Source organism: Grampus griseus (assembly GCF_964374135.1).
Source record: "Grampus griseus genome assembly, chromosome: 1".
Taxonomy (NCBI): domain Eukaryota; kingdom Metazoa; phylum Chordata; class Mammalia; order Artiodactyla; family Delphinidae; genus Grampus; species Grampus griseus.
In genome coordinates, this window is record NC_139017.1 from 67,648,162 (window position 1) to 67,673,910 (window position 25,749).

A 25,749-nucleotide genomic window follows, 5' to 3' on the forward strand; every position below is an offset into this window, starting at 1 on the left:
TCCTTATTTTATCATGCCTTGAGCACCAGTTCCTAAGGTCAAGGGCATGGCCAGATCAACTCTGAGGAAATTTCCCAGGACTGAGGACTGCCCCTTGGGAGGAGAAAAATGAGAGAAGAGCTGATAACCATTAGATTAGCTGGAAAAATCTGTGTCGGTCTCTGTTTAAGAAAACAAACAAAACCTTACCGTTGTCCAGAGTTTTTTACACTCATCCTCTCAGGTACAGTTTTTAATTTGATTCTGAAACTACCTTGTAAGGGATGGGAGCCAAGTATTGTTGAGCCCACAGGCTCAGAAAATAATTTGGTCAGGATCACACAGGCTGTGTGTTGCTGAAATGGAACTCAAGTCTACATCTTTGACTCCAAATCCAGTGCTCCATCCGGAATATCACTGCTGCCTTTTTTGGCAGGCAAGGCTTTCAGTCTGCCTCCCCTTAGCCCAGCTTCAGACAGGGTGACTGGAAATGGATCAAAAGATTGAAAAGGAGAAGAAAGACTGACCTGAAGTGAACTGAAAGTATTTTCTGCTAAGGGGAAAGCAGAAGAAAGAGAAAGGCATAGAACTCTGGGGTGTGGTCTCAAAGCAATTGCATTCTGAGAAAGATGGGATGCCTCCACCTCTCCCTGGCGGGATGAAGAGGATCAGATGCTACCTGGCCTTTCTGGAGGGTGGAATCAAAGTGCGTGCTTGGGGGAAGCAAACATGGGTCTACATCCTGTCTGGGTGAGAGAAGCTGAGAGAAGGAATAAAGAACTATTACGGGAAAGTAGAAAAAGAAGAAGGGAGGGAATTTAGAAGTACAGATAGGAAACTAGGGCAAAAGCACATTCTTAAGAAAAAAAAATTAATTTGCATATGCTTAAACTTTGGTATCAACTTGCAGAGATTCCCCAGGCCTGTTAGATTTTTCTAGTGCCCCTTACTTGTCTTCTTCAACATTTCACCCACTTATCTAGGGTTCCACTTCTCAGTCCACATCCTTCCCAAACCCTCTCCCCTCCACCTTCGCAATGTCTGTTGGGATGGGACAGGCTCTGATGATGGCTGTTTGGCCCCCATGTAGGTTCCTCCACATTGCCAGTAGGATGCATAGAATTGGAAAATTTCTTGGGCATCTGTCCTTTAAACAAAGCAGCTGGGCTGGGGCAGAGCTTGGGACAAGATATTGAAGCTGGTTTTGTGAGTCACTGTGAACTCTGAACACCCGCCCACTTGAGGCAGACTTTGCAAGTTTAGCTTGCGGGAACTATCAGACCAGGTCCAGGGACTGGGGCTTCCTCAACGGCCTTGTTAGTGTTCAGCTAATGAGAACAGCCTCAAGTTGAGGAAACTGTGGCTGGAGCGAGGCCGTTCTGCTCTCCGTCAGCCTCCTGCTGATGGGTGGCTGCTGAGCCTGTGCAGGGCAGAGCATCTGGTGGGAGAGGACCCGGCCTGATCCCTCTGTCTTGTGGGGATGTTGGGGCAAGCAATTACCCTCACACTCTTTCTGCTCATCAAGGGGCATCAGGGCCAAGGTAAGGAGGCTTAGCCTGGCAGGGGTGGGGCTGGCATGGACTAGGGGCCGTGGTCTTCAGGGAGATCAGTGTCCAGAGCCTCTGGGTTGTGCTGCTTACATTGGTGACCTGGAACTGTGACTCTGAACAGTTCCCCGCAGCTCTGGACAGGCTGGGTCAGAGAGCAAAGGCTGGCAGTGGGTTGGGAGGTCCTTGAGAAGCACCTCTGGCCAAGCAATCCAGGCCACCTCAGGCAAGGTAAGTCTTTTCCACTGGCTTCAGTTTTCCTTTCTGTCTAGTGGGGAGAAAGTATCCTCCCTGCTGGCTGTAAGAAGGACAAAGGAAATATCCTCTAATTTGGTGCGATTACCAGCAGAGAGGAGAAGTGGCCATGAGCTTGGGTTTCTCCAAGGAAGTAGGGGTACTGGAGCTCAGAGACTGACAGATTATTCTCTGAGGCAGGAGAGCTGAGCCCTGGCAAGGGAGAGGGGAGAGGGGAAGGATGAGGCCAAGGCCAGAACAGAGGCCTTACCAGCATGGCCTGGTCCCTCATCCCTCAGCTCTCCCAGCAGCCCAGAGGCCATGGGAGCCTGAGAATTATTAGGGAAATGTTGTCTGGGGGCAGGGTGAGGGGAAGGGAAGAGAAGGAGACAGTATAAGGAAGCTCCATAGCAAACTGATAACTGTCAGCTGGGCCCTGGGCCAACTAATGTTTGTGTGTGTGGGAAGCAGGTTCCCCTTCTTTTTCCAACCCTAAGTCTAGGATGCTCTGAGACTCGGAGCCTGCATTTTAGATCAGTGACTCTTTGAGGGACATCATGAGTGGGGGGTGCGGTGAGAGGAGGGCACACTTTTGTGCAAAGGGAAGAAACAGAGGCACAAGGAAGTATTTGTGCAAGGCCTGTTAGAAGCCATCCCTGGGTACTCAGTTCAATCACTGAGCCCCTGAGCACTTTGGTATCCTTCAAGAAGACACATTCCAGGCTCTGGCTTTTGTAATGAGTACAGGCGGAGTAGGGCAGGGTGTAATAAGGAACAGGGAGCAGAGAGAGCAGTCTGGAGACTGGGGCTCATGCATGTGGGCTGGAGGGACCCAAAGACGCAGGATCCTAGGTAAGAGAGCTAGGTTGGAACCTGGGCTAAGTAGCCTTGAAAGCTGAGGTAGGACCCACATGCTTTGATGCCTGGCTCTGGGGGTGGGAGGGACAGAACGTTGAGGCTGACTCAGATCATGAGCCCAAGTGGCAGGAAGACGATGCTCCCTCCATCCCCATTCCCAGGGCTGTGGTGCTCTCTTTGGGTGTGGCTATGACAAGACCCATTGGTGGGAGGTAGTGGGGAGCCTGGCGAGTGATTCTTTGAGCAGAGGGAGGGATGGACTTTGGTCTTAGGGAACTTCTCTCTCTTCTTGCTATGCCCTGTGTCTGTGGGTCTGACCTCATGTAAGCTGACTGAAACTGCTTTGTTTATTTAGTTCAATTTTTAAACTTCTTAATTGAAAATGATTTTTAAGTTTCAGGGAATAGCCCAAAGAATTTTTGTATTTCCTTCACCTAGATTCACCAGTTGTTAACATTTTATCACATTTGCCTTATTTCTCTTTCTCTCCAAATATAGGTATGTGTGTATAGCTGTATAATAATAATTACTTTTGTGGAATATTCAAGAGTAAGTTGCAGACATCATGTCCCTTTACTCTCAACTATTTTAGCACACATCTTCTAAGGACAAGGATGTTCCCATGTCATATCACATATCAGCACAGTTATCAAATTTAGTAAATTTAACATAGATACAATCAAACATACAGTCCATATTTAAATATTACCAGCTGTCCCCCAAATGTGCTATACGACATCTTTTTTCCCCAACCAGAATCCAATCAGGATCATGTATTGCATTCAGTTGTTATATCTTTTTCGTCATCTTCAATCTACAATTATTCCTTTCTTTGTCTTTTATGAATTTGACATTTGTCGAATACAAGTCAGTTGTTTTCTAGAGGGTTCCACAATCTGAGTCTGTCTAATGTTTTGTCATAAGACTTAGGTCATGCACTTTTGGCAGGAATACCATGAAAGTGATGGCATGTCTTTTTCAGTGCATCCCATCAGGTGGTACAATGACAGTGAAACATTTTTTCTAAGACTTGGTTTACTGAAGAATGTAATATGCATCACATATGTGTAAGAGGCTCATAGCACTCTTGAGCATTGCAAAAGTCTTCCAAAGGCTTCTCACTTCACGTAGAGTAAAAGCCATATATTTTACAATGGCCCACGTGATCTGGCCTCCCTTACCACTGCCCCTTCCTCTCTGGTCTGCTCACTGCATTTCAGCCACGCTGGCCTGCTGGTCCTTACGCATGTTCCACTTGGGGGCTTTGCACTGTTTTCTCCACTTAGAATGCTGCGTTTCCCTCATTTGCCATGAGGCTTCCTTCCTCATTCTGCTCAAATACAACTTCTGCAGTGATATCTTTCCCACTAAAAATGTCAACCCCTTCATCCTGTAACTTCTTTCTCCCTCTTCGTTTATTTTTCTCTGTAATGCTCGTCTCCATTTTACGTACTATATGTTTACTTATTTGTCTTATTTTCTATCTCCTAGGCTCTTCTTTACCTCATTAGAATGTAAGATCCTTGAGGCCAGGGCTTTTGTTTGTTTTGTTCACTGCTGTATCTTCAGCATCTAGAACAGTATCTGGCACAAGTAGACCCTCACTATGTATTTATTGAATGAATGAGTACTTTAAATAATCCATGGAATAAAGTGAGTTTATCTGCCTACCAGAAAGCTTCATTGGGAAAACTGTTTTAGATTTTAAAGCATGTAAATACTAACTACCTCTGTGGCCTTGAGGAAGTTAACTAACTTCTTGTTTCTCAATTTTTCATTCATAACATGAAGTTAACAGCGGTGCCTGCTTCCTGGGAGATGTGTGAGGATTAGATGAGATATAGTATATAAAGTGTTTAGAGAAACGCTGAGTTATAACAAGTCCTCCAAAATGAATGCTCATGTTAGTCGACTCTTTGGAGGCAGGGCATATATTTCACTTAGTTTTGTAGTCAGAGTAAAGAGGATAGACTATTCAGTAATCTTTTGTTGACTTTAATTAATTGAATAGAAAGTGAGTTAGAGAATCTTCAGATAAGATGATAAAGTTTTCATGTGTGACCCTTTTCTGAGGGTTTCTCATTATCATAACCAGGATCTTAGGGAGACTTCAACATTTTTAACTTAAAGAAACATGTATTCAAGACATTTAATCACATGATTACATCGTAATGTAAAGCAGTCTGTTTTCACAATAGCACCTCCCTCTCTATTCCCATTCCTTCCCTGGATATGTTTTGAGTAGCTCTGCACCAGGTGCTGGACAAGATATTTAGGATTCAGTAGTGATTAAGTACACGGCCCCTTTGTTTATGGAGCCTACACCATTTTTATCCATCAGTACATAATTACAGCTGTGATTAGTGCCCAACGAAGTGCCCAACACAGTAAGTGCTCAAAACATGTTAGTTGAGTGAATAAATGAATTGTTTTCAGGCATCTTAGAGGAAGATAGGGATAATTTTTGTGTCAGATGGTTTGGGGACAAGGGACCTTCAAATCACTGCCCATAAGAGTGGTCTTGGGCCCTAAAGTTCATTTTGGGCCCTAAATTCAGATTTTGGCTATACATTCTGAAGAAACTACAAAGGACACACCAGAGGCTATAAATGCCCAGGGGCCACAAGGTCTGGGGTGAGACGTGCTGGACCAAAAAAAAGGGGCAGGGGCAGCATCTCACAGATTAGCTCTGAAGGCCGCAGGCTGTTCCCACAGGTTGTGTTGAAACTTTCACTTCTCAGGAAGGAGTCACTGATCGCAACTGCTCTGGCTGGGATCCAGACAAGTTCTAAAAAGGCTGGATTTATTTTTGTCCATTTTTTCCTTATTGTACTCCCCCTCAGACAAAGTGTGAATAGTGAAGTATCTGTCCACAGGAGAGAGATCAGGACTCAGAGAACTCAGGGCTGCAGCACCACTGGAGGGAACCATTTCTATAGAAATCCCTCCAGAGATAGCTGGGCCATTGTCTTCATGATACGTGTGCAGAAAAGTGCCCAAAATGGGGCTTCCCTGGTGGCGCAGTGGTTGAGAATCTGCCTGCTAATGCAGGGGACGCGGGTTCGAGCCCTGGTGTGGGAGGATCCCACATGCCACGGAGCAACTAGGCCCGTGAGCCACAACTACTGAGCCTGCACGTCTGGAGCCTGTGCTCCGCAACAAGAGAGGCTGTGACAGTGAGAGGCCCGCGCACCGCGATGGAGAGTGCCCCCCGCCCCCCGCCGCCTTGCCGCAACTAGAGAAAGCCCTCGCACAGAAACAAAGACGCAACACAACAAAAATAAATAAATTAATTAATAAACTCCTACCCCCAATATCTACAAAAAAAAAAAAAAACATTGGTTGAAAAAAATAAATGCTTTGGTACAGGCATGGCTAATTATTAAAAAAAAAAAAAAAGAAAAGTGTGCAAAATTATAAACGTACAACTCAATGAGTTATTGTTAAGTGAAAACACCTGTGTGTTTACCACATGTTCCCTCCTTTCCTTACCTCCACCCTCTTCCACAAATACAACCACTCTTCTGACTTCTAACATCATTGGTTAGCTTTGCCTATATATAAATGGAATCATAAAGTATATACTCTTGTATTGGCTTCTTTTGCTCAACATCTGATGAGATTTATCTGTGCTATCACTTGCAGCTGGTCGTTTTCGTGGCTGTATTTCATTGTATGACTGTATAATAGTTTATTAATCTATTCTACCACTGATGAACCTTTGGGTTGTTTCAAGGTTTTTTTTTCCCTATTATAATCACGCTGCTAAGAGTCTTTAGGCCGAGCTCCTCAGCATGCGGGATCTTGGTTCCTAACCAGGGATGGAGCTCGCGCCCCCTGCAGTGGAAGCTCAGAATTTAAACCACTGGACCACCAGGGAAGTCCTCTATGAGCCTTTTAGTGCATGCATGTCTGTTGGGGTAGAAGCACTGGGTATGTAGATATACCTCTAGTAGTTGCTGCTAAACTGTTTTCCAAAGTGGTTGAACCAAGCAGTGCGTGAGAGTTCCAAGTTTCAGGGCCACCAGCTTGTTCTGAGGACCTGCAAATGGGAAATGAAAGTGCAGGGGTGTGGAGCCTGAAAGGTGAAAGTCAAAGCCAAGAGAACCATGTCTGTTCTGGCTTCCCTGGTATACTGCACGAAATTCCTACATGAGAGTCATTTCTGGGAGCTGAATTTAATTAATTAATCAACTGAACACTTCATTAAACCCTTACTATGTTCCAAGAACCATGCAAGATTTTGTGGAGGAAACAAAGATGAAACACACATTGGTTCCATCCTTAAGAATCTTTCAGATAGTTAGAGGAAAAGAGACCTGTACAATATCAACTCTAAGGGAAGACAGCAAATGCTAAATGCTAAGTGTCTCCGACAGGCAAGATATATTTAGAGCACAAAGGGTGCAAAGAAGATGGAGAGTCCTCCTAGGTAGGGACACTGGGGAAGTGGCCTTGAAGGACAAATAAGAGTTCAGGAGATAGGGGTAAGGTAGAAGGACAAGCTAAGCAGAGGGAACAGCCTAAACAGAAGTAGGGAAAACAGGTTTGAACGAGGAGACGTGAGAAGCAGATGCTCTTGTCATCTTGGAGAAAGACAGTATTACAAATGGGATGATTCAGTTAACTGATACAAAGAGTGGGACGTAGCCTAGGTAAGTTGACAGAGGTAAGGGGTTGCATCGTCTGAGAGATGGAGTCAGTATAGCCAGGAGGAAGCCCCCCAGGGTGGGGCTAGGTGAAGAAGAAGAGAGGTGATGAATTGGGTTGTGGACCTGGAGGGGATTTTATTTACTTTATAATTTTGCCTTGACTAGGGCCGGCCCTGCCCCAGCACTTTTGGGATCTCACTGAGCTTTATCCACCCAGACCCCATCAGGAACCCCTTCTGTTGCCTTCACTCCAAGCCTGGTGGCATAACCCTGAGCTGAGAAAACCTCAACATCCTTTGTTGGCTAGGGGAAGTTACACTTTTCTGAAAGTTTTCTTTTCTCTCCCCTGTCCCCTCTCCCAGGCTCTCAGGCCTCAACCTTCTTCCCATCTCGCCCTTCCTCCGACCAGCAGGTCAAGGTCAGAGGAAGCTGAGCTGACAGTGGACACTGTGGGACTCTGGAGGCTGCAGCTTCTGCACCCAGCTCTGGGGCTGAGCGGGACTCACTGCTGGGTCAGATCGTCTCCTTGACCGTCCTCTGTGCTGGCCTCCCTCTTCTTCCTGAGGAGGTGGTGGAGTTAATCACTTGACCTCTGCCCTCCCTCTGCAGAGTTGTTTCACCCCATTCTTTCCTAACCACCGGAAGAGAGGCCCCAAAGCTGTTGAGTGGTAACAACAGAGGTAGCAGCAGCCCTGGGGCCTGCTCTGACCACCGGAATCTGCTGTGGCCTCTCCGCTCTGAGCAATCCGCCGCGTGTCAGGGCCTCCTCCACCTCTCACTAAGCATGTGAGAATTTGTGTTGAAGCTATCTTTTCATACTGCCATTTCTTGTCTCTCCATTTGGCATATGTGCCCCTCTGGGACAGGGACAGAGGTCTTTCTGCCTCAGTCACAATACCCACTACATAGTACCTTGCCCACTCATCTTTCTGCTGTATCCTCCCACTCCAGCCTCACCCCACCGCCATCCCTGTCTAGCCCTGTCTCACCCTGAATATCTTCCTTTTCCCCACACTGGGCTGTTGAGGGCTGCAGAAGAAAATTCAACAACAAAGAGCGACTGCAGATTGAGAGCCTTCAATTTCAGCTGGGTCCCCACTGTCCTGGGAATTCTTGTTTCTGATCCACAGCTTTCCCCTTTCTCCAAAGGGCTGATTCCAAACCTTCACCATCTCTTCAGGATCCCGTTCCATCATCATAGCTTTTATCAGCCTACACTCTCCTTCTCCAAGTAAATGGAGGCCCCAATTAGGGATTCTGCCGACCTCACCAACAATCCCTCAACATCAACTGACCTCATCTGTGCCCGTAAATGACCACATTCACCTCTGCTCTGCATTAGGGAGCTCTCCTCCTTTCCTTAGTCTGTCCTTCCCCGTGTGCTCTGGACATCACGGCTTCATCTGGTAGGTCATCCAGGACCTGCCCAGTTCACGATATCTCTGATCTTTCTTCAATTGCTCCTTTTCTGTTGGCTTTCCACTCTTAGTTCATTATCCTCCCATGTAAAAATCTATGTTGGAATACCATCCAGTTTTTCCCTACTGTGTCTTTCTTTCCCATGTGTCTCTTTTACTACTCATACAGAACACTTCGCTTCTGATACCTCTGGTCTCCAAATGTGTGTGTGGTTCTTTCCCCACACCAAGCAACTCTCTGTGGCCCCAGCTGGGTGTCTTACAATTTGACTCAATTCTGACACCATCTGCCCGGAGACAGTGTTAGATTTCACAGATTAAGGGCTCGTTCCCACAAGATTACCTCCCTCTGCCATTTCAGACACCAGTCTCAAGCCCAGGTTGTAGATCAGAGGTTCCAGTGATCCCCTCTTCTGATTCAATTAATTTGTTGGAGTAGCTCACAGAAGAGTGGGAAACACTTACTTACATTTACCAGTTTATTAATGGATATGATAAGGGATACAGATGAACAGCCAGATGAAGAGATAAATAGGGCAAGGTCTGGAAGAGAGCTTCTGTTCCCTTGGAGTTGGGGTTCACCAAACTGGTAGCTCCCCTAAACTCGTGCTATTGGGATTTTATAGGGGCTTTCTCATGTAGGTGTGATCAGTTATTAACTATTAACTCCATTTCCAGCCTCTATCCCTCCTCCGAAGGGTGGGGAATGGGGCTGAAAATTCCAAGCTTTTAATCATGGCTTGGCCTTTTTTGTGGTCAGCCCCTCCCACCCAGGAGTCCATCCAGAGTCATCTTAATAGAATAAAAGATGCTCCTGGCCCTCTTGTTACTTAGGAATTTACAAAGGTTTTAGGAGCTCCATGTCAGGGATGGGGTCAAAGACTAAATACTAAAGCAAGAGATGCTTTTATCACTGAGAAATTATAAGGATTTCAGGAACTCTGTGCCAGGAACTGGGGGGAGAGAATAATGTATATATTTCCATTATCTCACAAAAACCAAACCAGCAAACCAAAATAACAGGTGGTGTTCTTCCTGCGGTAGCTTCTTTCCTAGCTCCTTTTTAGTTGGAGACAAACCCTTCTTAAGTGCATAAACTAATACAATTTACATGAAAATATAATAGAATAGTATATTTAAAAAATGACTACAATGGCAGTATAGCATCAGGAGTGTAGATCACACATTTGATTCCTTAATAATTTAATAGTTTAGTTCATAACTTAATCATTCCTTGTATACTCTATATTCAGTTTTTAATTAATTAATTAATTAATTAATTAATTAATTAAATGGCTGTGTTGGGTCTTCATTGCTGCTCGCCGTCTTTCTCTAGTTGCGGTGAGTGGTGGCTACTCTTCATTGCGGTGCGTGGGCTTCTCATTGTGGTGGCTTCTCTTGTTGCGGAGCATGGGCTCTAGGCGCATGGGCTTCAGTAGTTGAGGCACGCAGGCTTAGTAGTCGTGGCGCACGGGCTTAGTTGCTCTGCGGCATGTGGGATCTTCCGGGCCAGGGCTCGAACCTGTGTCCTCTGCATTGGCAGGCGGATTCTTAACCACTGTGCCACCAGGGAAGTCCTATATTCAGTTTTGTCATGATGAAGGAGAACCAGAATGAAGGCTCTATGTTTTGATCTGATGGTGGTTATTCAGGAGTTTACTTTATAATTATTCATTGTACTATGCATTTATATTTTAGGCACCCTTTAATATTTGTGCTACCTCTCAATTTTATAAAAGTTAAAAATAAAATAAAACCATCACAACCCCCTAAAAATTAAACTCATTTTCTATCACTCCACTCTCCAGACCTGCTGGAGAGAGCTTTATTACCATCCTTAGCAGACCCATAAGCCAGAAGTATGGGTGTCTGTAACAATGCTGCTGTTCTGTCTGTGATGCCCTCTTCCATACTCCTTTCTCAATCCTCCTGGCAGGCCTGGGTGCCCCAGGCAGCACCTAGCTCACCTCCTCTGGGAAGTCACTCCTAATGCTCCAGGGAAGAGTAGAGCATGCTTTCCTTATGCTTGTGTCACACCTTGGGCATACCCCCATAGCACATTTCACATCAAGTCTTAGTTGGCTGTTTTAGGTTTATCTTCCTCTAGACTGTAAGCACAGTAAAACAGAGATTGTGACTTTTCCTTTACGTCTTTGCCCAGTGCCCTTAATAGTCCCCTTCTCAAAATAGGAGTGATATTACAAATATCTACTTACAGATATGATATGAGCAACAGCAATCATGACAGATGCCAACTCTGAGCAACCTGGAAAGCTTTGTTTGGTGTATTGGCTGAACTTCTTCCCTGCCTTTGGGCCAGTAAGATGCACCTGTGCATGCACCAGTAACCTGGGCTGTTCACTGCTCCCATATTACACTTATATGCTTCTGTTTTGGTCCTGTTCTCTTCTTATGATTTGGCTTTCATTCCTTATTTAAAATCCAGCCCAGCACTATAGATTTTGGTTTTGTGACAAGCATTTCTGTCACCCATCCTGGAGCCCTTAAACTTGGCATTTCGTGTCGCTCTTGGAGTTGGCTCCTGTGGGATACTCCAGATCCATCTGTAGTCTCAGCCCTTTTGCTGCCTGAGGTGGGGTGGAGTTTTAGATGCCCATTACTTAGCCCCGTGCCTGGTCAATGAAATATGTATCCATTGGTGTGACTCCCTCTCTACTGAGCCTTACCCTTGACCCTTCATATGACTGACACTGCTATTGCCAGTTACCCAGTCTTGGGAGTTCCATATCTTCCTTTAGCACTTGCTTGTTACGTTTGGGGGGCATTTCTATCTTTCTGTGTACCATTCTATTTGCAACTCTCCCCAACTCTACTTGCCTGGGTTAATCTCTTGAATGTAATTTGGTTGTTTTATCATCTCCCATTTCTATAGTCTGTGAAGGTGATGTCCTGTTTCTAGGAAATTAAGACTTACCATATGCATGTATTTCTTTGCAAATGCTGCCAACCACTAAGACCATCTTGCTTAGTTCTTCTATCTCTAATATTCTGCCTAAGGGCTGCACCTTCTGCTTGATTCCCTGTCCCCAGAGGAGCTGTGAAGTTGCAGTTCCCTCTAGCCAGAATGTTTTTTCTGTAGCTCTTCGCCTGGCTGGATCCTTCATATCGATCATTTCTTAGCTCAGATGTCACCTCCTCAGAGAGGTCTTCTCTGGCCATGAATCTACCAGTCACTCTGTTAAATCACCTTTTAAAACTACCTTCATGGCACTTATGCTTCTCTGAAAGGATCTTGTCTCATTTTTCACTTATTTATGGTGCGTACCCCAACTGGAGTGTAAGCTTCATGGGAGCAGGGACCTTGTATCTCTTGCTCACCCCTCTAGTCCAATGCCCTTGAGCAGTGGTTCTCAAGTGGGGACAATTTTGCCCCCCAGGGGACATTTGGAAATGTCTAAAAACTTTTTTGTTTGTCATGAATGGGGCAGGCGTGCAGGCATCTAGCGGGTAGAGGCCAGGGATGATGTTACACATCTTTACAATGCACAGGACGGCTCCCGCTTCCTCTGCAACAGGGAATTAACAGGCTCCAAATGTCAAGTGTTGAGATTAAGATATCCTCCCTAGAGCAATACCTGACACACAGAGAGTATTCAATAAATAATTGTTGAATATAGGAGTGAATAGTCTTCCCATTGCCTCAAAGGGGCTCACTGATTCTTATAGATGTACCTGGAACCTGGGTTTAGAACATCTTTGTCAATCTGTAAATTTGCCCAACCTATTTTCTAGTCTATTTTACCTGTGAGAATTTCTGACCCACTGATTTCTGGTTGTCATTTGAGTAAGTATCAGGAAGAATTTTCTAATATTTCGCCAAAAGATGAGTGCAGAAATCTCCTGTTTTTCCACTCTTGCTGTGGTAATGTTTCCACAGTGGCAACATCTTACTTTGCTCTTATCAAAGTACATTTTACTTAGTTTAATGATCAGAACAGCTCTCTGAGAGGTGGTAATTACTCCTTTTTTACATTTTGTATTTTTATCAAGATATAACTTACAGTAATGTACAAAAAGTTTAAGTGAATAGCTTGATGAACTTTTATATATGTATGTACATGTAACCACCACCCATCTCAAGATGTAAAACATTTCTAGCACCCCAATAGTGTTCTTTGTGTCCCCTCCTACTTGATAATTTCCTCAGAGTTAACCAATATTCTAACCTTTTACCATAGATTTGTTTTTTTTGGATTTTGAATTTTGTATAAGTAGAATCATTCACTGTATACCTTTTGGTGTCTGGCTCCTTTATTAATAACCAAGTCGATAAGATCCATCCACATTTTTGCTTGTAGAAGTAGTCTATTCTTCTTTTTTTTAAAAAAATTAATTTATTTTTGGCTGCGTTGGATCTTCGTTGCTGCGTGCGGGCTTTCTCTAGTTGGGCGAGCGGGGGCTGCTCTTCATTGCGGTGCATGGGCTTCTCATTGTGGTGGCTTCTCTTGTTGCGGAGCACCGACTCTAGGTGTGTGGGCTTCAGTAGTTGTGGCATGTGGGCTCTAGAGCGCAGACTCCATAGTTGTGGCACAGGGGCTTAGTTACTCTGCGTCATGTGGGATCTTCCCAGACCACGGATCAAACCCATGTCCCCTGCATTGGCAGGCGGATTCTTAACCACTGCGCCATCAGGGAAGTCCCAGTTTATTCTTTTTCATTGCTAGGTAACAGTCCATTATATGAATATAACATGATTTATTTATTCATCTAATGATGACTGATATTTGGGTTGTTTCCCATTTTGAATTATTATGAATAAAGCCAATATAAACGTTCTTGTATATATTTTCTTGAGTATGTACAAATTCTCCTGGGTTATAGGGCATATGTAACTTTAGTTTTAAAAGATATTGTCAGTTTTCCAAAGTGGCTGTACCAACTTACACTCCCATTAGCAATGAATCAGAGTCTCAGTTGTGCCTCATCCCTGCCAATACTTGGAATTTTCAGTCTTTTAAATGTTAGCCATTTTGGTGGGGATATAGTTGAGTCTCATTGTTTTCTGATATCCAACAATGTTGGGGACCTTTTTGCTGCTTGTTGGTTAACTGGGTATCATTTATTTGCCAAGTGCCTGTCCTAGTCTTCTGTCTTTTTTTTTTTTTTTTTTTGGGTTGTCAGTTTATTTCTTACTGATTTTTAGGAATTCTTTATAGACAGGCATACCTCGTTTTATTGAGCCTCACTTTATTGCACTTTGCAGATACTGAGTTTTGACAAATTGAAGGGTTGTGGCAACCCTGTGTCACACAAGTCTATTAGCTCCATTTTTCCAACAGCATTTGCTCACTTTGTGTCTCTTTGTCACATTTTGGTAATTCTCTCAATATTTCAAACTTTTTCATTATTATTATATTTGTTATGATGATCTGTGATCAGTGATCTTTGATGTCACTATTGAAATTGTTTTGGGGTGCCACAAACTGCACCCATATAAGATGGTGAACTTAATCAATTGTTAAAATGACAACAAAGGATTCAGAATATTACATAAACTTAGTTGATGAAGCAGCAGCAGGGCTTGAAAGGATTGACTCCAATTTTGAAAGAAGTTCTACTGTGGTCAAAATGCTGTCAAACATCATTGCCTGTTACAGAGAAATCATTTGTTAAAGGAAGAGTCAATCCATGTGGCAGAGGAGGCTCAAGTAAAGGGCGGAGCCTGACTTTCCTTCTCCAACCCACTACTCCCCATCTGGGCAGAGACTACTTCAATGTGCATGGTGTGAGGGTGTGCTCTAACTTCATTGATTTACATGTAGTTGTCCAACTTTCCCAGCACCACTTGCTGAAGAGACTGTCTTTTTCCCATTTTATATTCTTGCTTCCTTTGTTGATGATTAATTGACTGTAGTTGTGTGGGTTTATTTCTCGGCTCTGTTCTGTTCAATTGATCCGTATGTCTGTTTTTGTGCCAATATCACACTATTTTGACTATTGTAGCTTTGTAGTATTATCTGAAGTGTGGGAGGGTTATGCTTCCTGCTTTGTTCTTTTTCCTTTGTATTGCTTTGGCAATTCTGGGTCTTTTATGATTCCATACAAAATTTAGGATTATTTGTTCTAGTCCTGTGAAAAATATCATAGGTATTTTGATACAGATTGCATTAAATCTGTAGGTTGTTTTGAGTAGTATTGCCATTTTAACAAGATTAATTCCTCCAATCCAAGAGTATGGGATATCTTTCCATTTCTTTGAATCATCTTTAATTTCCTTTATTAATGTATTATAGTTCTCAGCATATAAGTCTTTCACCTCTTTGGTCAGGTTTAATCCTAAGTATTTTATTTTTCTTTTGGTGTGATTTTAAAAGGTATGGTTTTGTTACATTCCCTTTCTGATATTTCATTATTAATGTAAAGAAATGTAACTGATTTCTGTATATTAATCCTGTATCCTGCTACCTTGCTGAATTCATCTATCAGTTCTAGTTGTTTTTGTATGGAGTCTTTAGGGCTTTCTCTATATAGTATTATGTCATCTGCATATAATGACAATTTTACCTTGTCCCTTCCAATTTGGATAACTTTTATTTCTTTTTCTTGCCTGATTGCTGTGTCTAGGATTTCCAATGCTATGTTGAATAGAAGTGGTGAGAGTGGGCATCCTTGCCCTGTTCCAGATTTTAACAGGAAGGATTTCAGCTTTTCACCATTGAGTATTATATTTGTTGTGGGTTTGTCATAAATGGCTTTAATTATGTTGAGATATGTTCCCTCTATACCCACTTTAGTAAGAGCTTTTTTAAAAATCATGAATGGATGTTGAATTTTGTCAAATGCTTTTCCTGTGTCTGTTGAGATAATCATGTGGTTTGTCTTTCTTTTATGAATGTGGTGTTGTATCACATTGATTGATTTATGTATGTTGAACCATCCTTGTGACCCTGGAATGAAATCAGCTTGACCATGGTGTATGATCCCTTTTATGTAATGTTGGTCTCAGTTTGTTAATATTTTGTTAAGGATTTTTGCATCTATGTTCATTAAAGATATTCGCCTGTAATTTTCTTTTTTTGTGGTGTCTTTGTCTGGTTTCAGTGTCAGGATGATGATGGCTTCATAGAAGCCATGAATTTGGGAGTATTCCCTCCTCTTAAATTTGTTTTGAATAGTTTGAGAAGGATAGGTATAAGTTCTTCTTCGTATGTTTGGTAGAATTCCTCAGTGAAGCTGTTCAGTCCTGGATTTTTGTTTGCAGAGAGTTTTGTTTTGTTTCATTTTTAAATTACAGATTCTATTTCACTTCTAGTGATCAGTCTATTTAAATGATCTGTTTCTTCTTGACTCAGTTTTGGCAGGCTGTATGTTTCTACAAACTTGTTCATTTCTTCCAGGTTGTCCAGTTTGTTTGCATATAACTATTAGTATTCTCATAATCTTTTTGTATTTTTGTGGTATCTATGGTTAAAATTTCCCTCTTTCTTTTCTTATTTTGTTTATTTGGGTCCTCTCTCTTTTCTTCTTGGTGACCTTGGCTAGAGGTTTGTTGATTTTGTTTACCTTTCCAAAAAATTAGCTCTTGGACTTATTGATCTTTTCTATTGTTTTTTTTTTTAATCTCGATTTTATTTATTTCCTCTCTGATTTTCATTATTTTCTTCCTTATATTGACTTCGGGTTTTGTTTGTTCTTCTATAATTCTTTTAGGTGGTAGTTTAGGTTGTTTGTTTAAGATTTTTCTTGTTTTTTGATACAGGCCTGTATTGCTATGAACTTCTCTCTTAGAACTGCTTCTGTTGCATCTCATAGATTTTGTAAGGTTGTGCTTTCATTTTTGTTTGTCTACAGGTATTTTCTGATTTCTTCTTTGATTTCACTTTTGATCCAGTGGTTTTTTAAGAGCATGTTGTTTAGTCTCCATATGTTTGTTCTTTTCCCGTTTTTCTTTCTGTGGTTGATTTCTAGTTTCATATTGTTGTGGTCAGAAAAGGTCTCAGTTGAGTTCATTTTTCAGTTATTTTATATTTTATTCCTACAATTTTCATTTGGTTCTCAAAAAATTCATTTTTTCAGGTAACTATTGCTGCATAATGAAGCACCTCCAAACTTAGTAGTTTAAAACAACAACCACTTATTTAGTCAATGATTCTGCTAGTTGGCAATTTGGGCGGGGCTTAGCTGGGTCATTATTTTCATTTCAGCTTGCACCATTTTTTCATATAGGGTCAGCTGCCAGATTGACTGGGGACGGCTGATCTAAGAAGGCCTCAGCTTGCTGCATGTGATCTCTCATCCTCCAGGAGGCTATCTGAGTCTTGTTTATATGTCAGCTAGACAACATGCCAAGAGAACATGTAGAGGCACATTCCAAGAGGCATGTGCAAGGCCTCTTCAGATCTAGGCTTAGAACTGGCACAACATCATTTTTACTGCATTCTGTTCAGAAAGCCAGCCCAGTTACAAGAGATGGGAAAGTGAACTCTATCTCTTGATGATGGAAGGAGCTGCAAAGTCACACTTCAGGGAGCATAGCCATTTTGCTTTCTATCACACTAGTTCTCTGCTGTAATTCTCAAACATATTTTATTTCCTTGAACATGTTAAACAAAATTACTTTAAAGTTTATGGCTGATAACACTATTATCTAGATGTCCCTTGGATTTATTTCTATTTTTTCTTTTGGTTTTTGGACATGTTTCCTCTTCTTATGCCTGTTTATTTTTTTATTTCATTTTGGACACTGTTGTATGAAAAATTTTAGAAATAGTTTAATGCGCTGGTTTTTGTTATTTTCCTCCAGGAATAATTTGTATTTGCCTCTAGTCAGATTAGAAATACTAGAGATATTAGATAATGTTAATCCAATTCAGGGTTGAAATTATTCAAAACTGGGCTTCAATCTCTGTGAGAGCTGGCCTATTTCTTTTCTTTTCTTTTTTATTAACTTTTTGGCTGCGTTGGGTCTTTGTTGTAGTACATGGGCTTTCTCTAATTAAGGAGAGCTGGGGGCTACTCTTCATTGGGGTGCATGGGCTTCTCATTGCGGTGGCTTCTCTCATTGTAGAGCATGGGCTCTAGGTGTGCAGGCTTCAGTAGTTGTGGCACACAGGCTCACTAGTTGTGGCTTGCGGGCTCTAGAGTGCAGGCTCAGTAGTTATGGCACATAGGCTTAGTTGCTCCATGACATGTGGGATCTTCATGGACCAGGGATCGAACCGGTGTCCCCTGCATTGGCAGGCAGATTCTTTTTTTATTTTTAAATTAATTAATTAATTAATTTTTGGCTGTGTTGGGTCTTTGTTGCTGTGCGTGGGCTTTCTCTAGTTGCGGTGAGCAGGGGCTACTCTTTGTTGCGGTGTGCGGGCTTCTCATTGCGATGGCTTCTCTTGTTGTGGAGCATGGGCTCTAGGGTGAGCAGGCTTTAGTAGTTGTGGCACATAGACTCAGTAGTTGTGGCACGTGGGCTCTAGAGCGCAGGCTCAGTAGCTGTGGTGCACAGACTTAGTTGCTCTGCAGCATGTGGGATCTTCCAGGACGAGGCTTGAACCTGTGTCCCCTGCATTGGCAGGCAGATTCTTAACCACTGTGCCACCAGGGAAGTCCTTGGCCTATTTCTTGTTCACCCTTACTCTTAGTGTGTAGATCTTTATGGTACAAACCCCAAATCTGCTGGATTTTAGGTATACCCACTTCCTCTCAAGAGGTTCCTGAACTCCATGTTCTCTTAGTTCCTTGAGCTTATTGTAAGCTCTGCTTAGCTTCTCAGCATTTCAGATGCTTTTTATGGACTCAGAAGATGCCTCCAAGGAGCAGCAGTCAAAAATTCTGGTTTCACCTCTCTGAGTTTCCTTCTTCCAGATCTTGGCCCTATAACTTTATGCTGCTTTATTAGCTCTCTGATGCCATTAACAACATACTTTTTTACTTTGCCCATTTTTTCTAGTTATTCTCAGTGGGAGCATTGGTTAGCATGTCTTAATCTGGTCTTCCCTGATCCGAATTAGAATTCTTTAGATGATTATGTATCTCAACCTTAAATGTATGCTGTGGCATGAAAGCATGTTCTATTTCCAGATCACAAATTCTCTGGAGTCAGGAACCATATCTTACACATGAAGAGGCCCTGCCTTTTAAGGGTCCTCATTACAGTGGGGACTCAGTAAGGACTCAATAATTGGTGATGACAGTTCATGTCCTTTTTGTAGGTTTAGTAATTATTTTTCTGTTCACCTTTGTTCTCAACATCTTTAGGCAGTGCTAGGACCTCAAGAGACAAAGTCACAGAGATGTATATCACAGTCTCTGCTTTTGGCTTGGTAATAAGCAGAGCCAGTCCAAAGCATGGGACTATGAGTAGGAACCTCATGTGTTTTACTCTTAGCAGTGTCAAATCAGAGGAACATATTATATTAACCAGATAGTAATTACGAGTCCTTCAGTTATTTACTTAGTCTCCTGAGAAAATGCTGACATGAAGGTATGGTTAGGAGTGAGTGTATTTATAATGCACATGGACATCTAAAGATCTCTCTCCATCGCTCTCTTCTCAATGTCCTCCATTTTAACAGATCTGTTTGTATAACTATCTCCTTCTTCTATTCTCTCCTCCAAATTCTCCCTGACCCTTTTCAACCTGCCCAGACAGACCTTTACATTTCTAGCATCCACTGGGCCATGCCACATAGCTTCCTTGCCAAAAATGGCTACAGGGATTTCCACTTGTTTTCACTGATTGCACTGGAGTACTCTAGGGTAGGCAACGACAAGCAGCTCTATGTCACATTCTCACGGTCATTAGCCCCCATAATGGTCCTTAGAGAGGGATGTGCTAGGATATGCCTTGGTAATGTAGTTTTATTTTTCTCTATTTGTTTTCTATGGAGCAATCCTGTGGATACTTTCTAGTAACTAAAAAATTGGCAAACACTCATGAATAAAGACCACAATCTTATGTGCAAAGTGCTACAAGAAAGGATTATGAATCTAGTTCTATGAGGACGGAGGATGGAGGAGGGAGCCATTAGTTCAGCTTGGAGGGTTAGTCTTACTAGGTCTGGCCATTAAGACTTTCCAGCAGTCACTGATGGCCACTGTTGGTTGCCTCAGCACTGCAGGGAAGGAGTGGCATCATATATGATATTTATAACATCGTGGTTAAGAATTCGTCCTCTAAAGCCAAATTGACTGGATTTTAAGCTCATCTTTCTCACGTGTAACTTGGGCCAATTACTTTTAAGTTCTTTCTAACTCAGTTTCCTAACCTGTAAAATGGGGATAAGACTCTTTTAGGGTCATTGTAAAGTGAAATAGTAAAAATATGTAAAGTGTTTAAAATCTATCTGTCCCATAATAAGAACTCAGGAGATTTTAGCTATTATTACTGGTGTGTGGGCCCTTCAGGCACAGAGCATGGAGGGAGGGGAGGCAGATAAGGGAGATACACTTTCAGGTTCTCTTAGACTTTGGGCTCCTCATATGCATTTCCATCCTCTTGGTTTAAGGGAGGTCACATCCAACAACCCACAATGCTCAGGCTTGAAATTTTCTTTCCACCTCCAGCCTGGGTTCTCTTTCCTATAATCCCTAGGTTCTGCTGATCATGTGGTTGGAATCTCGGGAGAGTCTGTCTGGTTACGGTCCCCCAGCATACAGACAAGGACATACTCTGTTATATGGAAGATGAAGCCATACTCAAATTCAAGCTGTTATTTCATATACTCTTGGAAGAATGTTTCCAGCCAGAGCGATGTAGGGAAGAGTTTGAATTGGACTTCAAATCATTTCAACAATAGACTGAGCTTTATAAGAGAAAACTTAACTCTTCTCATCATGGCAGCTCAGCAGCAGGACAGTGGCCTCTACCTCCTGGAGGTCACTGAAGACACTGGGAAGGTTTGGAGACATCAGTTCCAGGTTTCTGTATTTGGTGAGTCCTCAGGACAGCTCATATTGCACCTCTGACTCCTGCAGGGCTTGTATTTCCAGCACCTTTCTGATCAACATCTCTGCTTCCAGATCGTGTTGAGAAGCCCCAGCTGGTGGAGAGGTGGAAGGTCCTGGACAGGGGGATGTGCCAAGTGACTCTGTCCTGCTCAGTCTCCAGAGGCGGTGATGTGAGCTATGCTTGGTATAAAGGAACTGAGCTGATTCAGACACCCAGGAACCTCACCAAACTGGAGGAGCAGATTGATGTCAGTGGTTTGCACACATACACCTGCAATGTCAGCAACCCTGTCAGCTGGGCAAACCACACCCTCCAACTCACACAGGGCTGTCTGAATGCCTACTCGAGTAAGTGGAGCTCTTTGCGTTGTAACAGGGGCTGAAGGTGTGGGACCCCACAGCCAGGCTCATGTGCAAAGGAGGCTTGGCTCTGAGATCCCTTGGCTGCCTCCCCCAGGGCTTTGCAGTCCTTCCCCAGGGAGGTCCTGGCCTCTAGGCACACAGTTTCCATAAAGTCAGGGCTGTCTTTGTCTGGGAAGAATTTTATCCCAATAAAGAATCTCCTTCTGGGAGATGTGCATTTCTCCTTCATGTAGGGAATGCTTACTTGTTTGGTGAGTCGCAGCCCTGCCATGATTCTGATCATCACTTCCTTTCTCTGAGAGACTGATGGAGATCTACTTTCTCCTCCTGAGTGATAACTCCCCCAAACCATATAGCTCCCCAAGAGGTAACTATGCTGTATACAGTACTCTGAGTCATAGGGTCATCAGGATGATCTTGGGGGTAGCTAGAAGAGTTCTTGGGTTGTTTTGCTTATGCACATCCTAAGAGTTACCCCGAGTTAAGTGTACACCACTATTGATTAGGTAAACAAAGAATGACTGTGCCATCAGCATGGGCATGATGGGAAAAAACAACCCACAGTTCCCATACTTAAGGAACTTATAATCAAATGGGGCAACACACTAAGCATTCATGGGCAAAAAAGAAACAAGCAAGCTGAAGTAATGTGGAGTGACAAGGACACTGGAGTTTGGTTCATGCCAGCCATGGCTTCATCATTCACTAGCTCTGTGAACAGAGGCTGATGCATTACCTCTCTGAGCCTCAATTTTTCTTTTGGGTAAAATGGGGATGATAATAATAAGTACCTCACAGGATTGTTGTTAAGGTTAAATGAGATAATGTTTGTAAAGAGCCTAGTCAGCTGGCATCTGGAACTTTAATTCATTTCCCTTCTCCCCATGTTGGCTGGGTTATATAAGAGGCTACACGTGTGACACAAATGTTAACGTTTGAATGAAGAGCAGTGAAAGCAAGAATAGCAGAAGGTGAAATGGAAGACTTGCCTGGCACATAGTAGGTGTGCAACAAATGTTTGTTGAGTTCAAAACAAAAGAGTGAATGGATTAACATTTGCTGTGCCAGATGTTTTACATATATTAGACTGCGTAATTAACCCCCATGTGTAGATAACATTATCTCCTTTCTGTAAGTGACAAAACAGAGGCTCAGAGAGTTTAATTAAGGAAGTTGCCCCAGGGCACAGAGGTTATAGATTTAGAATCGAGCCTGGCCTCTGAGATACTAATACCCAGACTCTTAGCATCACTCAGGGGAGGTCACCCAATTGAGAAGAGAGATGACTTTGATGGTGAATTCACAGGGTGGGAGGAGACCAGCCATTTGAGAGAGGAGTGTGGGTTTTGAGGCAGTCCCTGCAGCAGACAGGTGGGAAGGGAGAACAGAGAGGGCTTAGCACTCAGGCCTGGTGCCTTCCATATCCCTCAGATTTCATCTTTCTGTCCACTTTGGTGAGCATCATGATTCTCCTAACGGCATTGTTCCTGGGTGCCCTCACCTGCTTCTATGTGCGGAGGTGGAAGAGGAAGCAGTCACGTAAGTGGGGGGTTCCTAGGAGGTGTGTTGCCTGATTTGTCATCCCCAGTGGCATGTGCCTGGGAGCACAGTACCTGCTTTTCCTTGGGGGCATTGAGGTATGTGTGTGTGTGCTTGGGGGAGGGGAAGCAGTGGCTGCTGGGCCCTCTCTCCCAGGCCACGCCTTCTGGGGTGGCTGCTGGATGTTTACAGTCTGATCCCCAATGTGCAGATTTACCTGCACTCTGCCTGGCCTGACGGAATAGGTATGTCAGGGCAGGTTGCTGCCACTGTGCATTTCCGGTATCCTAGGAAGAGCACTAATCTGCCTCCTTTCTAGAACTTTTCTCAAGGTCTTGGTCATCTGGGATGGAGGGAGGATTTCCAGAAGCAGAAGCCTGGACAGGACGCCCTCTGGAGGTCTCTGCAGCTCTTTTCTTTGCTTCTTTGCTTTCCTCTCACAGAGACCAGACCAGAGGAATTTCTGACGATCTACGAAGATGTCAACAACGTGCAAACCAGGAGAAATCAAGTACGGCACCCTAGGGGCTGCGGTTCCTCTCAACTAGTCTGGGAGATGCTCTTGGGAGAATGACCATCCAGAGCAGGGGGTCCAAGAGGACCAGACAATTGTCCTCAGTCCTCCCCATCTGTCTTTTCTCCGACAGCCTCCTAGCTCTGGCCGTGGAGGAAAAGAGGAAAACGAGGGGGCCTGGGTGCAGAAAAAATGAAGGAGGCAGAAGGGGCATCTAGGTGCAGCATCGCACCTGTTGGGAAGGGATGGCCCCCTGGTGTCCTCATTTCTATCCTGTCTTACCAGCCAGGCTCAGCCCCATGAAGAGTCCAACCTTCTTGTATTTTGCGTCTGACCACAAATTCTCGTGTCCCTGCAAGTCCGAATTTACTTTTGCGGGTCCCTTGATCGTTGCCCAGGCTGAGAAGGAGGCCAGCCTGAGCAGCCAAAGCACAGCGGTTTCACAGATGCCTCAGTGGTCTGTGCTCGCAATGCTTTGGGAGGAAGAGGCCCGGGTCTGGCTGAGGTGCTAGAGAGAGTAACCAGGTTAGCACAAAGGTTAGTTCCTCTGCGAACCTCTCTGGCCAGTCAGTCTCTGCAGGTAGTGGCCAACTCTGCCTGTCATCCAGGGGTGTCGAAGAGGAGGAAACTGCAGGGGGGCTGCAGGGGCCCTCCTGCTGTTCTGCCCCTGAGCAGGGCAGGATGTGTGACAGGCCTCGGGGAAAGGCAGTGCCCAGCTGAGATGCCAGGTGGGAAGGGTGATGGGCGTGGGGAGGAAGGGCCCTCTTCCCACCCCTATTCCTGGTGCTTCACCTGCGGGGCGAGGCAGGAATTCACAGCAGTGGGACTCTTGCTTGTCACAGGTGTGAGGCCCTGTGAGACCTCATAGAACAGAGAAGCAGCTTCCCAAAGGTCTGGGCTCAGTGGGAATTAGGAATCAGTGTGGCTTCCCTGGCCTGTTTCCTTGCCCCACCCATGGAATATTTTGGGACATGAAAAACAAAAGGAGACTTTGTTTCTCCCATCATTACTGGATGCTGGTACAAATTCCTGAGAGCAAGTGCATCTTCCTACAGCCACGGATGCCCAATTGCTCAGTAAGAATAACCTTTCTTCCCCAACAAAATGAAGGTGACTTCAGATTAAGTAAAACGGAGGAGAAGACAAAGGAAAATAACTACTCAGAGTAAAAGAGACCTCTTGGGGATTCAGGTCTGTTACTCTGCATCTGACTCAGGGCTTCCTCCCTCCGTGGCCGCATCTCTCTATGGCCTGTCCCTACTCTCCCCAAGGTTCTGCTTGAAGGCCTAAATCTCAAGCTTCACGTGCTCTCGCTTTGGGCCCCAGCTCTGACCTTTCTGGAGACACTTCACTCAGGTCTGGGCAGAAGAGAAAAGCACAAACTCCTGTTTCTTGCCAGATGCCAGCGACTCCAGCCTCCACGGACGGTTCATGTTTCTCTGCTCCTCTTAGCGTCTTCCTGCTTCTGGGGAGTTCAGCTTCTTCCTTGTCTAATGGACTCTAATAGTCTCCATGGGCTCTCCCCTAGAGCCCCGCCTGGCAGTCTGTGTTCGGGGTCGAGCAGCATGAAATGCCTCCAACTCCAGTCTCCCGTGGGACAGGACTGAAGAGGGAAGCCGAAAGGGCATGTGCTCCCTGCCTTTGGCCTCGCTCCAGGGCTCCACCCAGCACCACCAGCACTGCTCAGAGGCTGGCTTGAGGCCAAAGGCAAGCTGGCCACCAAAGCTGGATCTAGAGAGGGGGCTTTAGAACATTTAGAGTGCCTGAATTTGTGTCCTTATAGGTACGACTCAGATTAGAGCCCTACCCAAAGCTCTGCCCATTATCAGTAGTTATGTTGCAAATTTAGTCAGAAAGTCAGCAAAGGCAAGTTTCTAAGTTACTCAAGTAAAGCAAGTGACAGGAGACCCTTTGGGCAGGGTCACTCGATGCAATTCTTTCACACTTGGGAGGTTCCTCACTTCTGACACTAACTGCTGCACGGTGAGTCGCTCCTACTGTCTCTCCCTATCCTGAGATGCTCAAAGAACACTTCCCTCCCAGGTTCCCGGGAGCGCCTCTTCTTATGCTGTTTCTCCCCCACTCGATCCAAATTCAAAAGGACACAGCTGTCTGCTCACGTTACCATATGTCCTTTTACTATCTCTTGTGCAGGAGCAGAATTCCCCTGGAGAAGGGAGAAGCATCTACTCCATGATCCAGTCCCAGGTACCACTCTGGTTTCTCAAATCCATTCTGTACCTGTCCATGGGGTTTCCTAATGCCCCCTAGGCACTCACAACCTTGAATGGCAGAGTAAGACCTTGGTGCTCCTGGAGTCCGGAAGACAGCTTGGCCTCAGCTGCATTAAGTTGTTTGTAAAGATGAGTGTGATTCTGGAATGTCTCGACAGCGGAATAGAGCTGGAAAGTCTGATGCAGACATTCTTTTCTCTTCCATGCCTGGTAGCAAGTGTGGTCCAGATAAAGTCAGTGGGAGGAGGAAACTTGTCAGGGGACTCAACTTCTGTTTTCCCTCCCTGTTGCTTCCAATACTTGGGGGCCTTGCACTTGTTATTCCTGCCCTTGATTATACCTGTTTTCAGGAGAGAATGCATCTGTGTTGTTCTCTTTTATCTAATTATGACTTAACAATAGCATTTATTAAGCACTTAACATGTCTATTTTCTTATTGAATGTCACAAAACAACCTCATGAAGTAGGTCTAATAAAAACCCCATTTCGGGGACTTCCCTGGTG

General features: G+C 44.1%; 1 protein-coding gene across 1 annotated transcript in view; it reads left to right on the top strand.

Moving 5' to 3' along the window:
* Positions 1–1,459: 1,459 nt before the first annotated feature.
* The window catches only part of CD244 (CD244 molecule), a gene marked incomplete at both ends in the record, with an annotated part of 28,774 nt that continues 4,484 nt past the window's right edge, over positions 1,460–25,749 (top strand). Inside the window, 6 exons of the mRNA XM_082667282.1 lie at positions 1,460–1,520; positions 20,240–20,578; positions 20,668–20,943; positions 22,390–22,497; positions 22,941–23,008; positions 25,166–25,219. Coding sequence (XP_082523408.1) covers positions 1,460–1,520; positions 20,240–20,578; positions 20,668–20,943; positions 22,390–22,497; positions 22,941–23,008; positions 25,166–25,219 — 906 coding nt within the window. The remainder of the gene's footprint in view (positions 1,521–20,239; positions 20,579–20,667; positions 20,944–22,389; positions 22,498–22,940; positions 23,009–25,165; positions 25,220–25,749) is intronic.